This window comes from Lycium barbarum, chromosome 6 (assembly GCF_019175385.1).
Source record: "Lycium barbarum isolate Lr01 chromosome 6, ASM1917538v2, whole genome shotgun sequence".
Classification (NCBI taxonomy): Eukaryota; Viridiplantae; Streptophyta; class Magnoliopsida; order Solanales; family Solanaceae; genus Lycium; species Lycium barbarum.
The window spans coordinates 120,034,600-120,047,040 of record NC_083342.1 but is presented as its reverse complement, the minus strand read 5'-3'; the positions used below and the strand labels follow the sequence as shown (position 1 = coordinate 120,047,040).

The window sequence follows — 12,441 nt, the reverse complement described above, 5'->3', positions numbered from 1 at the left end:
TTCATTCTAGTTGTTGAATTTATTCATGTCCAATTTTGTCTAAAATGGTCAAATTAATTCTTGAGAAGCAAAAAGTAGACCAAGTTCGTCTAAGCTCTACTTGTGATTATTTTTGTCTAAAATGGTCAAATTAATTCTTGAAGAAGCAAAAGGTAGACCTCTTATAAGCTCCACTTGTGATTGTTTCTAGGCCGCTTCAATTTTTGTGCATCGTTGACCCTCGTCCCTCGAAATGAATCAAAATCACTTACGCTATTTTTTTCATATCCTTGTAGTTTAAAATACGAAAAAGGCTCAAATATGTCATTCAACTATCGGAAATGACTCATTTACGCCATCGAACTATAGGAAGTGGCTCATTTATGCCATTCATCAATAGTTTGACTCATTTATGCCATCGCTAGTTACCAAAATGACTCATCCATGTCATTTTTCATTAACGCTAGTTTTAATACCAGATATGACACGTGACTTTCAGTTAGAGGTCTACATTGTTTGATTAAACTAACCCAATTTGAAATACCAAGTTAATAAAAAATCCAACCCATACACCTTACCCACCCACAACCATAATCTAGTTGGAGGTCTCGTGTCATATATGGTATCGTAAAATCAGCTTTAATGAAATATGGCATGGATGAGTCATTTTGGTAACATGCGATGACATAAATGAGTTAAACTATTGATGAGTGGCATAAATAAGCCATTTCGTATAGTTCGATGACATAAATGAGACAAACTATTGACGAGTGACATAAATGAGCCATTTCCGATAGTTAGATGACATATTTGAGCCTTTTCCGTTTAAAATAATTACTTTTGTCAAGCTCAAAAGAGATTTGTGGAGAGTGCTTTTCATGCAACTCTCAATTAGTCTAGCTAGTGGTTTCTGAATGTTAGATACTCCCTCGGTCCCTCCGTCCATTTTATATGAAGGTGTTTGACTTGGCTTGAAGTTTAAGAAATGAAGGAAGATTTTTGAAACTTGTAATCTAAAATAAGACATAGAAATTTGTGTGGTGAGAAATCATTTCATTAAGGGTAAAAGGTAAACTAAAAGTTGATTGTTACTAAATATTAAAAAATATTATTTTTTTTGGGACTGACTAAAAAGCAAAGAATGTCATATGGCTCATATGGGTAGTTAAAAAAGAAACAAACACATCATTTGTGACTGGCTCTCTTTGTAGAAGCTCACACAAATAAATATCGATAAATACTTACTCTCATTTGTTATTTACACCAAACCATACAGTGCATTTATTGATTTGTATACCCCCATGTTTAACGGACCATCACACGATTGGGCCATATAAGCACTACAAAAGTCTTTATTTTTGTGTAGCCCAAAAAGATTTCAAATAAAGTAATCCGCCCAAGAGTTACAAAATAAAGAAACAGCAAATATATTTATTCTTAAATTAGCCGTTTCCTTTAATTTTGGGCGATGAATTCGACCGTTAGACCCAAATATCCGTTGGCAACAAAAGTCAAGACACACTTTTTCCTTCTTCTATACTTCTCTATGCTTCATGTACAAACTTAACACCTAGCCCCCCCTAACTCCCCCCCCCCCTCCCCCTCAAAAAAAAAAAAAAAACACACTATAGTGTGACTTCCACTTTGGAGACAAAGGTAGTTTTGAGGAGCGTAGAGAAGAAAGAAAAGACCCACAGTTTGATTTTCTTTAGTTGGGATTAAGAAGTGAAAGAAAGATGGTAGCAAGAACCCCACCAAAGTTGCAGCACAAGAAAATGGTGGTGCCTCCTCTTAACCCCATTCTTCTTAGAGAAACACTTAACAAGGTAAGTGCCCTTCATTATTACAACCAAGAAAAAAAATAAAGATATTCTTTCCTCACTCCTCTCCACATCAATGACGCTCCTTCATCTTTTAATCCTTTTAACTTGTTTTATTACTTTCTAAAGTGGATTAGGAAATTCTATTAAAGTACCAGTGATGGGTATTTCTTCTTTTTGTGAATTGCGTTCTTTTCTTTTTTATAAGTGCTCAATTTTTTCAACAGGGGATTTTCTGAAATCTCTGATAGCAAGGTTATTTGATTTCAGTATTGGATTCTGTCAATTCTGAGAAATGAGTTCTTGTTTTGTATTTAAACTGGTGTTTCTGATAAAGGGTGGTCTATCTTTGGACTTCAAAAGTTTCAATTGTCCGTATGGGAATGATAATTTGTTAATTTATTTTGATTTTCTGATACTAAGTTCCTTTGATCTTTCCCATGGTGTCTGCTCTTTCTGACAAAAAAAAAAAAAATCCTTTCTCAATTTATTTATGCTTTGTCAGGCTCAGAACTTCAATTTATTTTCTGGTGCTTCAGTTACTAAAGATCTTTTGATTTGAATTCTAAAAAGATAACTTTTGCTAGAAACGTGTTGATAATTTCAAAATTATAGCTGATTTTTCTGTGGTGATGTTGTTTGAAGGTGGACAAGTGTATGGCTCGATTACAAGAGCTTCAATATACAGTTACAGGTGGTAATAAGGTGATTTCTGGTGTAACTCTCAGTCCCCGCAGCACTAGAGGCTATTTGAAAGCTAGCCTCAGATGTAAACAAGAATCTTTGAGGTACAAAGATATCCTTATTCAATCTAGCTGATCTTTTACCTTCCTTTTTTACAATATAATGTCTTCATGTAACTCAATTCTCTGTACAACTTCAAAGGATCAAGAATGCTACTTCCCGCAAATCTCCTCCAGGGAAATTGCCGACAAATGCAGGGGAGTGGCGGCGAATGTCATTACCAGCAATGCTTCTGGGAGAGACAGTGTCTGAAATTAAACAGGCAAGTCAATTTGCTAGAGATATAGTGGAGGCAGTAGGTTCCAAGGGGAAAACGCCAGCATCCGATGACCCGAAAACTCCACTCACATTGAGGCAAAACCAGAAGCCAAGCCCTGAAAACTCCGAGCTCCGATCACGTAGAAAGAGAGAGAAACAGGTAACCATGCAAACAATGCGGTCACCACCATCAAAACAACGAGCAAAATCACGAATAAACTTCAAGGTTTCTTCTCCATTGCAGCAGAGGGAATGTGAGAAAGAAAATTGCAAGTACATTGCAAATAGAGTTTCCCCAAGGAATAGGCCATGGGTGAAAAAGACTGTCCTTTTCCCAAACCCATTGTTCCATTCATCATCTCCAACTTCACCGCAGCAGAAATTATCTAAAACACAGTCTCCCATTACTGCAAGAAATCGACAAACACCCCATAAGTTCTTGGTGAAGTCCCCGCCCAAGGCCCCAAAGCTTCAAGCGAAAATCCGAAGCCCCCAAAAACTTTATGCATCTCCTACTAGAGTAACAAGTTTGGGCACTAAGTTCTTGGCAAAGTCTCCGCCCAAAGCCTCAAAGCTTCACGCGAAAATCAGAAGCCCCCCAAAAGTTTATGCATCTCCTACTAGAGTATCAAGTTTGGGCACTAAGTTTTTGGCGAAGTCTCCCCCAAGGTTTCAAGTGAAAATTAGGAGCCCTCCACAAATTTCTGTGTCTCCTACTAGAGCAACAAGTTTGAGCAAGAGGTCCCCAAAGATGTCAACAGCTGCCAAACTGAGAAGGTCATTTTCACCAACAAGATTGGCAAACAAGATAGCTTCTTCACCCTCCAAAATGAGGTCATTTTCGCCATCAAGATTGGCAAGTAGGTTAGCTTCACCATTAAAGAGCAAAAAATCTGTACAGAAGATTGATGGGATGAGGATGATGATGAGTGGACTCAAACAGCGACCACGAGCTTCAACCACATCAAAGCAATTCTCAGTTCAGGGAATGTGAATTGATGATCATTCATTGTTTGTGCTTAAGATTGAAGGATTCTTCGTTGTTTGAAGATATTTTCTCAATGTCCTTTGTTTGGTACAACAGGAGTATTTTCCCCCTTTCTGACTTCTATATTTTTTTTCAAGGTTGTATAATTTGATTTGTAAAACTGAGGTACTTCCTCGATAAGGTAAATAAAAAGTTTTCATGTAAATGAAATTTGCTTTTATCATTTTGTTTCTCGTCTGTTAGATTAGACTAGGAGTCTCAATCTATCATTTCGTGAACCCCGTAAGATGAATGTAGGCGTACATTCTCATAAGCTGTAAGATAATGGAACTATTCCTCAATGAATGGTATGCCTTTGTGCAGAAGATAAAAGCTGTGGGCTGTGGCGACCAAGGAAATAAAATAGAAGCTGCAGCTCCGAATTGAAAGAATTCCAATCTTGAAAAGCTTATGCCTTTTTCTTAAGGTTCGCATGGCTTTCTGTATTTTTGGGGCTACACAAAAAGTCAACTATTTTTTATTTACAAAATAACCTAGTAACATGCTTGGATGGACTGACATTACTGGAAGGTGTTAGTAATCTGGAAAAATCTTCAACTATGTTACTTCTACTTCTAGTAGGAAGAATTTACCAACCAACTTAGTAAACTGAAAAAGAACATTAGTTAGAACAGAGGGAATATGCTAGTCTACTTAGAAAAGTTTCATTGAGATGACTTTACACAGTGATTCTTGTTGATAGGTCTCTGAAAGTTAGCTATTCATTTAAAAAATATAATAAAAGCTAAATGATGTGTTCAACCTTCTTTCTAAAGATGGTTTGACGCTCCTGCTGGCCCTTAACATTGTTATTGCAAGATTCTGTTTTACTTTATTATGCATCATCAGCTCCTCGCTAAGATACAGTGCTTTTCTCGACTTATATTGATGTGTTCTGGCTCATTTTATCAATTTTTCCCTTTCTCTACTGGAAAATGAAATATTGGAGAAAAGGATTGTCTAGGATTACAGAACTTGCTTCAGAATTATCGCAATGTGGTATTGTAAATTGTAATGATTAGGAAGTACGTATGCAGTCAGGTCAAAAAATTTGGCCCTTCAGATCCTATGGTGTTTCCTTCTTGCTGTATCAGAAGTTAAATTGGTCACTTTATTCTATAGATAGTGGATCAGTGGTTTGTGATATGAGAAAGTTACTTCTCGAAACTTCTGAGATGAGAATCTGAAGATGGTGTGATCTTTTGAGGTTTGTTCAAACTTCGAATGTGGGAGTAGATTGAAGACAGAGGCAGTATATTTCTCTTGTTATACAAAGCCGGTACCTTTCTGGGAAGAGCTTAACTTCTATACATTGACAGTGCAAAAGTTTTTTTTTTTATATTATCAGGTCATTTAAAAGATAACCACAGATAGCTGTCCATAAAAAGTGAGATATGTAAACAAGAACATAAGGCAAGTTACAACAGTTGAAAATATACTGATATGTAAAAAGAAAAATATGCAACAGATGAACTTTCCTAATCCAATCAGTAATTTTCCATATTTATATCAAATCTCATATCACCCAATATTCAGACAGTCAGTTGCAGCTGCTCTTCCTGACACTTGGTGGCGCATAACCACAACATCTCATATGCTGCAGATGCAGACTATTTTTAAGGACTTTGGTAACACAGCATAAGGTTGACAGTCTACGATTGAAAAATATTTTCCCTGTCATCCATGTCATAACTTAGCATAACATAGCCTTTGAAGTGGTAGTATCTGTTCAACTTCCAAGTTTCTCCTTTCCTAGGAGGACTTTCAAGATTTAGAACCAGTCTACGCGTTTGGTTGAGGCCTTAGGTTGCTTCTTGGGCTTCTGGTAGCGATTGTTCTCAAAACGGGCTTTTACGATTAGCGAATAAAGCAAGTCTTCTTCTGCTGATGTATCATAAGGTTTGCTCATGATGCTACAAAAAATAAAATTTCACGAAAGTAATGATAAAAAAAGGGAGAAAAAAAAAAAAAAAAAAAAAGGAGGCAGCAGCAGCAAAAAGAAAATTTAAATATAATCCACAACAGCTTGGAAAGAAAAAGTGAACAGACTGCATTATAACATATGATGCTATCCTGTGTAAATATATCTATAAACTTCTTTTGTGGGATACTTCTAGTTTGAGAGTTTGCCTTCTTCTTTTTTACAAAAGCAGGATGAAAGTTGAGTCGAGCAGTAAAAATACCTGCCAAGTAGCTCTTCAAGTATTATTCTTTGAGAAGGTGTAACATAATGTATGCAACTCCTGGGGCATTGACCAACTGCAAGCTGGACTTGATAATCTTCACCATGGCCTGAATATATAGAACTTTTGGTTCAATGGCTAGAAAAAGAAGAGGATAAAACCTTAATAGGCCAAACAAAAATATTTTAGGTAATTGTCTTTCAGTTTGCTATGTCTCCTTTTATTCACTAAAAATCATATTTTCACTAGAATCTTTTCCTGTTAGCAGACTATGCTATGATGATAGTAACAATTCAGTATTTAGTAAGACTATATGACCTTGAGAAGTTGCCCGTGCAGTTCCCATTAACGAGGAAAAAGTGAATGCATGAGGTGCTTTCTTAACGCATGAAAAGGGACAACCTGCATATATTGTAAAAGAGGGAGATCAGGAACTATGCAAATTCTATATTATTCAAAGGATTCTGACAAATGAGGAGATGTGCTTCCTTTAAAACAGTCTACAGGAAGAATCACTTGCAGGTTATGGCTGCTTTTTGAAAGATAATTTCACAGAAACTGGTGAAGGAGGCAATCACTGGATTCACAGTTGAAATTAAGTTATTAATAAACCGCTGCAGTAGAGCTTTGATATCTTTGGAGATTAGAAAACTACTATCAGGATAAGTAAACCATGTTCACTGGATTTTGAAATGCCCGAATTGGGAACACATTTTAAGAGCAACTCCCATATCCAGAACTTAAACCATGGTGGTTCTCTTGTATGGATAAGTAAGTCTCAGACTCTCAGAAAAGGTAATATTCCCTTTTGGGTTGCAGAAATTTTTAAACTATATACTAACTCGAAGGAGCTATGTGAAATATGGCAATCAACTTCAGTCAGATTAGGTGAAATTCTTGGATAATCTTTGAAACAAGTACACATTTATGGTAGTTCATGGGCAAAAGGTTGGAATTTATATGAAATGCTCCATTGCATGAATGGGCTATGTGATTAATAGAAACTCCTGCAGAAATGTTGTTGATGGTCTAATTATAGACTAATTCATCTCCTTTTGGCCTTTGCCACACTTATATCATTAATATAATGCAGGCCTTTAAGAAGCTGGTAGCAGGATTTCACAAGAAGCAAACTACTACCTATTGTAGTTTTACAAGTACTTTAGAGAAAAAAAACTATCGTAGTTTTCAATTCTTGGGAGCTCGGGAAAAGAGAGTATAAATTCAGCAGACTGTACTTTTAACATCCTCTATTTTCAAGTGGTGATCATGATGGAATTTCTCAAGTCGTAAACGAGTTGTTACCTTTTCCAATACAAACAGTCTCATTAACAAAGAGATCGAATGCCTCACATTCTGGCTGATCAAATGGATCTAAGCATTCCCTGCAGAACTCAAACAGTGAGTATGGCAGAGAAATATTACCTGAAGGACCAATACTCTAGAAAAATAAAAAGACGAAATGCTGCAGTGATGATCACTAGATTGGGTTGAGAAAATCCAATTGAAAGGAATCTCAGGATTTAGATTCATTAAAGATTATAAACTTATAGCCAATTTACCTTTCAATGATCTCTGACTTCGTGAAGTTGGATAACATCTGCTTTCATTTCAAATGATGGGAGTCAGCTATCATTTGAGAATGGAAATTTAAGCAACCAAAAGAAAGCATTTTGATTTGGCATTTCCTCTGTAAACCAAGAGTCCTTCAATTTTTCGAAGGGTTTATGAAACAACTTCAAACTTTTTTATTACTCAGGACGAAATATTCCTAAATTCCTTAGCAACTAGGACTACTTACCTCATAGGCTTGAATGACTCGGCGAATCATTTTATCTGAACTATCCCCATCTCTCCTTACATCAGGATGAAACTTCTTAACCTGTGTCCATCAATTATTAAACCAAACAAAATAACCATCATAATCAATTTTTAAGCATGAACGGATGAACCTTGAAAGCTCAAAATGGTATAAAAAGATAATCTTTTTGTAACAGAGAACAGGAAAATGGGCATGGATTCTTGAATGGTTTATCCAAAAATGCATATTTTTTAGTTACCTTATTCCTGAAAGCAGATTTCAGCTCATCTGCAGAGCAATTAGGAGCAACACCAAGAACATCATATGCCAAAAAAGCAGAAAGGGGTTCTTCATCCCCATAATTCTGACCATAACACTTTGCTGTAGTTGTAGAAGAAGAAAGGGTAGCAAAGGGGTTTTTAGAAGTTAAAGGAAAAGAACAGGTTGATGGAAAAGTGTGACAGTTAATATTCTCAGGAGTTCTTGAGGAGAAACCTGAAGTTCCTATTACAGAATTTTTGTTGTACAGAGATGAGCATTCCATTTTTTTTTCCCATCATTGAGGAAGACAAAAGAAGAAGAAAATAGGAGGCTAAAAGTAAGATATTTTGTCTCAACATTGTAGCCATTCAAGTGGTCCTTCTTTGCCTGTGAGACTAGGGAGTCCGCAACTTAAATAATCCACTTTGTGGGATTTTAGCATAAATATCCACTAAAAAAACAAACAAAAAGAATTGTTATCCTACAACCTTTTGCGCAGGAATTTCTGCGCAAAAAGAGTTTCTACGCAATAGGGGTTAATATAAAGCTTAATGCTCTATTATTTTCAAGTCACTCTTCACCTCCTCTATTTCACTCTTTCAATATACTTTAACTCCTGAAAATCATATCTCAAAGCTCCGAAACATCAAACTTTACTATAAAACTCGATGTTTGTGAATGCGGTTATTATTATAAGCTAAGAACATCAAGGACCCAAGATAATTCGGGTCATCATTTTTGGCGCTGTAAAGTGTCCGAAGTAAGTGCTTTTACAAGTTTTTAGGGTTTAGGTTTTTTTTTCACATTATCTACATATTTTACTTTCAAAAACCGATTTTCTTATCATGTTTATAGGATATGAATGGTTGCAAACATTTTCGATGAGAAGATGACATTCCCGTGGATAAAATGTCGGCGGCAAAGTTTAAAAAGCCTCTTGTTGATAGAGATACCGCAACTTCACGTATCACTAGATATACCATGAAGTTTGACTTGTAGTTTAAGCTTATGTAAGCTCAAGAAAAAATTGACGTTTTGGAGGTCTTGCTAAAAGAATAAAAAAAAATGATTTTTTTTCAAGGCTAACCTTAGAGACACTCAACACAAGAAAAATGCTTTGAAAAAAAAAAGCTGAAATTTTGAAAGATTATTTGTGCTATCTTGTTGTTGTTTATAAATTCTATGTATTTTGTTTATTAAGTTATTATTTCTTATGTATTTTCGGTTTAGTTTGTTATTTTTATGTATTTTGTTTTTCCTAGTTGCACGTTTTTATGTATTATGTAATCAACACCTTTTATGTACTAATTTATTTTCGTTTTCTTTAAAATTATGAATTGTTGAACTTTTTATGTATTATTACCTCTAAGAAGCTTATATATATTAATAATAGACTATAACAATCAAAGCAAATTTAAAACATACTTGTTGACACCCAATTTTGTCCCGTTTCTCCTCCGAAATACCCATTTGCGCTTCTAATATTTTTTGGAAAATAAAAAATATATACTTATTAGTCTTTTATCAATACCGCCATTGTATCATTCTATCAATTATTATTATTTACCGCATTTTTTTATTATTATTATTATTATTATTTATTAATATTATTATAATTCACAATTTTTATCATTTTCGGCATTTTACCAGCTTACGCATTTATCTTTGCATAATTAAATAATAGTATTTATTTAGTGCGGATTTTCAAAGAAAAATAATATATATTATTACACGGCTATTATAACACCATATGATTTTATTACCCGAGTCTAACAATCACACATTTTTGGTATTAAGCAATATTTTGTCACCCTCGGTATATCATTATTTAAAATGGGTCTTTTTATCCAAATTTAGAAGCCAAACTATTTTTTGCACTCAGTCCGTATTTTGATTATTCGGATTTCAAATCAAAGTCCAATCAACTCATAAATATTTTTTGACCAGCCTATATTTTTTTACCCTAATTTGTAGACCAGTCCGTGTTTAATTCGCTAGCTATTCTTTTAATACCTGGTCTAAAAATTGACCCAGTCCGCAAATGGACTGGGTCCGACTCGTTTTACTCAAAATAAGGGGAACCCTTTTAGGGCTTCCCCTCATTTTCTTCTTCCGCCTCATCACCTCCTCTGCTCCGCCTCCTTCACACCTCTTTCCCTCCTCCATCTCCGCCGCACACCACCCCATCCCCTGTCTCCCCCTGTTCTCCTTCACTTTCCTCTCCCTTTCCTCACTTCCCTCCACATTACCCCTGACACCCCTCTTTCATCGTCAACCTCCACCACACCCACGTTTCTCCTCTGACACCACCCCACACCACGTTACCACCCACTTCATCTCTGACACCTCCCACGCCACTGCTACACCCATACCTCTCTGACACCCCACTCCTTTCTTCGTCTCCACCATACCCTGTCTCATCTGTCCTCCACCTTCGCTTGTCCCCGCTTCTCTCTCCCCTTCACAAAGAAACCCTAGATTTCCCCTATAAAACTGGATTTTCGATGTTCGTTGACGGGGGGATTTTGGGAGAGAAGCGAAACCCCCCCAGAATCTGATGTTCCATTTTGATTGTTGAAAACCCTCCAAGAACAGAGAATTTTTTTTTGGTATCGAGAAAACCCCCAAAAGAACGAAATCTTTGATTCAGAAAGTTTCCTCAATAACTGATTTTCGGTTCAAGGAATCCCTTGCAAAGTAATTTCTTTTAGCTGTCACAATATCACGAAACATCGAATCAAAAAATACTCAAATAATTTTTTTCGTCTACTATGCGTTTGTCGCGAATTCGAGTCTCGCGATATCGAATTTGAAGTGTTCGAGCGTGAATCGAAGGCCCCGTACTCACTTCGCTGCCTCCGAAAAAGGTGAACTTCATTCCTTTTCCTCATTTTTCAGTTTATATGTAGTGTGTTTATATGCTTAGTTTGCTATTTAGTTTAATTGTCATTATGATATACTTAAATGTTTCTACGATGTAGCGTGCTGTTTCATTTGGTTATTTGCCGTTAGTTTGTCTTCATTATGTTTACTCGTCCAGTTTTGTGCTAGATATAAGAGTTATACCATGCGAGGTTTAATTTGCCTTAATAGGGTCAGGTGTGCTAGTTTAGTTGGTCGTTAAGCATGCTGATTATAGTTAGATGAACAAAGCTCTCCTACCTTATTTAATAATGTAAATCTGTTTGGTGTGCCTAGATTAGCTTAAATCTAGCAGGTCTTATATGATTATTTCATTCGGTTAAGCATGATTATGCGTCAGTTAGTCTAGTTTTTCTTCATTTAGAAGGTTTATGTGGGTCTGCTTAGTACGCTTACCTGATAACTGGGATGAATTGTGCTCCAATCAAACATGTTCATGTTGGTTTTTGTTGCTTTAAAAGAAGAGATGATGTGGTTGTTCTGAAGTGTTTTCTCCTTTTTCATACTCTAATATTTTGTCCCATTGATTAGAATTCTTAGATGAATCTAGGTTAATATAAGTTGGTAAAGAATGGGTCATTGGTTGTTCCCATTTCAGAGCAACACAAAATGCTGATGGTTGAGCTTGGAACTGAAAATGCTCATCTCTAAGTATAGAATGTTGATATGAACCAATGTAGACTAATTTTGTTTAAGAAAGATTGAGGAAAGGAATTTCAACTCTGAGTCATGTATCGAACTGTTTCTACTATATGACTATAACTCACTTTCTGTTAAGAAGTAAGGGTTCAGCACCTGTTAGAACTTTGCGTTTATAACTTAACTACATGAATGTTCTCTTGCCCTACTCTATTGTTCAGATTATTTGAAATTATTAACTTATTAACCCTTCTTCTGTCGATAGTTTATTATCCTGTGAGCATTTGGTCTACAATGAATAAATGCATCATTGCCTGTGTTAGCCGTAAAAAATAGTAAATGTGTTTAGGAGTCTTAAGGGGGTTGTGCTATGCTCCATTTTATTTAAATTGATCTAAGCTCATCTGGGAACTTAAGGGCTGGTATGTCTAATGGTATACTTGACTGATGTTGTGTGCCCCTATTTGCCATTATATGATTCATGAATATATTTGCATGCTGTAAACCTCTGTTCGCTGTTTTGTTGTGCATAATCTTTCCATTAAGAGCACTTTGTAACTGGTTTTTGTACGTGACTATATGTTTCAATACATTTATACAGGAGGTATACTTTAAATATACACAGTATATATATAGTCTACTGATTTATTTTGAGTTTATACTTTACATGTTAACATTATTCATTGATCATGTACTGATTATTTTCCTTCTCTTTCATTTTATGCATGACCTTCACATACGAGTCCGAGGACTCGTCTTCCGCATTCAATGTTGGGCTAAAGCCCAACGAAACTCTCTTATCGAGTC

General features: G+C 35.7%; 2 protein-coding genes across 2 annotated transcripts; one reads left to right on the top strand and one right to left on the bottom strand.

Annotated features, from left to right (window-relative positions):
* Positions 1-1,395: 1,395 nt before the first annotated feature.
* Positions 1,396-3,999, top strand: LOC132645924 (microtubule-binding protein TANGLED). The gene is made up of 3 exons (XM_060363180.1): positions 1,396-1,805; positions 2,445-2,587; positions 2,685-3,999. Exons 1-3 carry the CDS (start codon positions 1,716-1,718, stop codon positions 3,793-3,795), a joined length of 1,344 nt encoding a protein of 447 aa, XP_060219163.1. The 5' UTR covers positions 1,396-1,715; the 3' UTR covers positions 3,796-3,999.
* A 1,206-nt stretch (positions 4,000-5,205) lies between these two features.
* Positions 5,206-8,469, bottom strand: LOC132645925 (chaperone protein dnaJ C76, chloroplastic). Its single transcript, XM_060363181.1, has 7 exons — positions 8,072-8,469; positions 7,813-7,893; positions 7,574-7,611; positions 7,317-7,396; positions 6,330-6,413; positions 6,012-6,120; positions 5,206-5,741 (listed from the first exon to the last, which is right to left on the bottom strand). The coding sequence occupies exons 1-7, from the start codon at positions 8,354-8,356 to the stop codon at positions 5,600-5,602; spliced, it is 819 nt and encodes a 272-aa protein (XP_060219164.1). The 5' UTR covers positions 8,357-8,469; the 3' UTR covers positions 5,206-5,599.
* Between the last annotated feature and the right edge of the window lie 3,972 nt (positions 8,470-12,441).

Coding starts and splice junctions, on each gene's coding strand:
- LOC132645924 (XM_060363180.1), top strand. CDS start 1,716: ATGGTAGCAAGAACCCCACCAAAGTTGCAGCACAAGAAAATGGTGGTG. Junction 1,806..2,444: donor TTAGAGAAACACTTAACAAG/GTAAGTGCCCTT, acceptor TGTTGTTTGAAG/GTGGACAAGTGTATGGCTCG. Junction 2,588..2,684: donor TGTAAACAAGAATCTTTGAG/GTACAAAGATAT, acceptor ACAACTTCAAAG/GATCAAGAATGCTACTTCCC.
- LOC132645925 (XM_060363181.1), bottom strand. CDS start 8,356: ATGGAATGCTCATCTCTGTACAACAAAAATTCTGTAATAGGAACTTCA. Junction 7,612..7,812: donor GAGTCATTCAAGCCTATGAG/GTAAGTAGTCCT, acceptor AAATGAAAGCAG/ATGTTATCCAACTTCACGAA. Junction 7,397..7,573: donor AAGTCAGAGATCATTGAAAG/GTAAATTGGCTA, acceptor TGAGTTCTGCAG/GGAATGCTTAGATCCATTTG.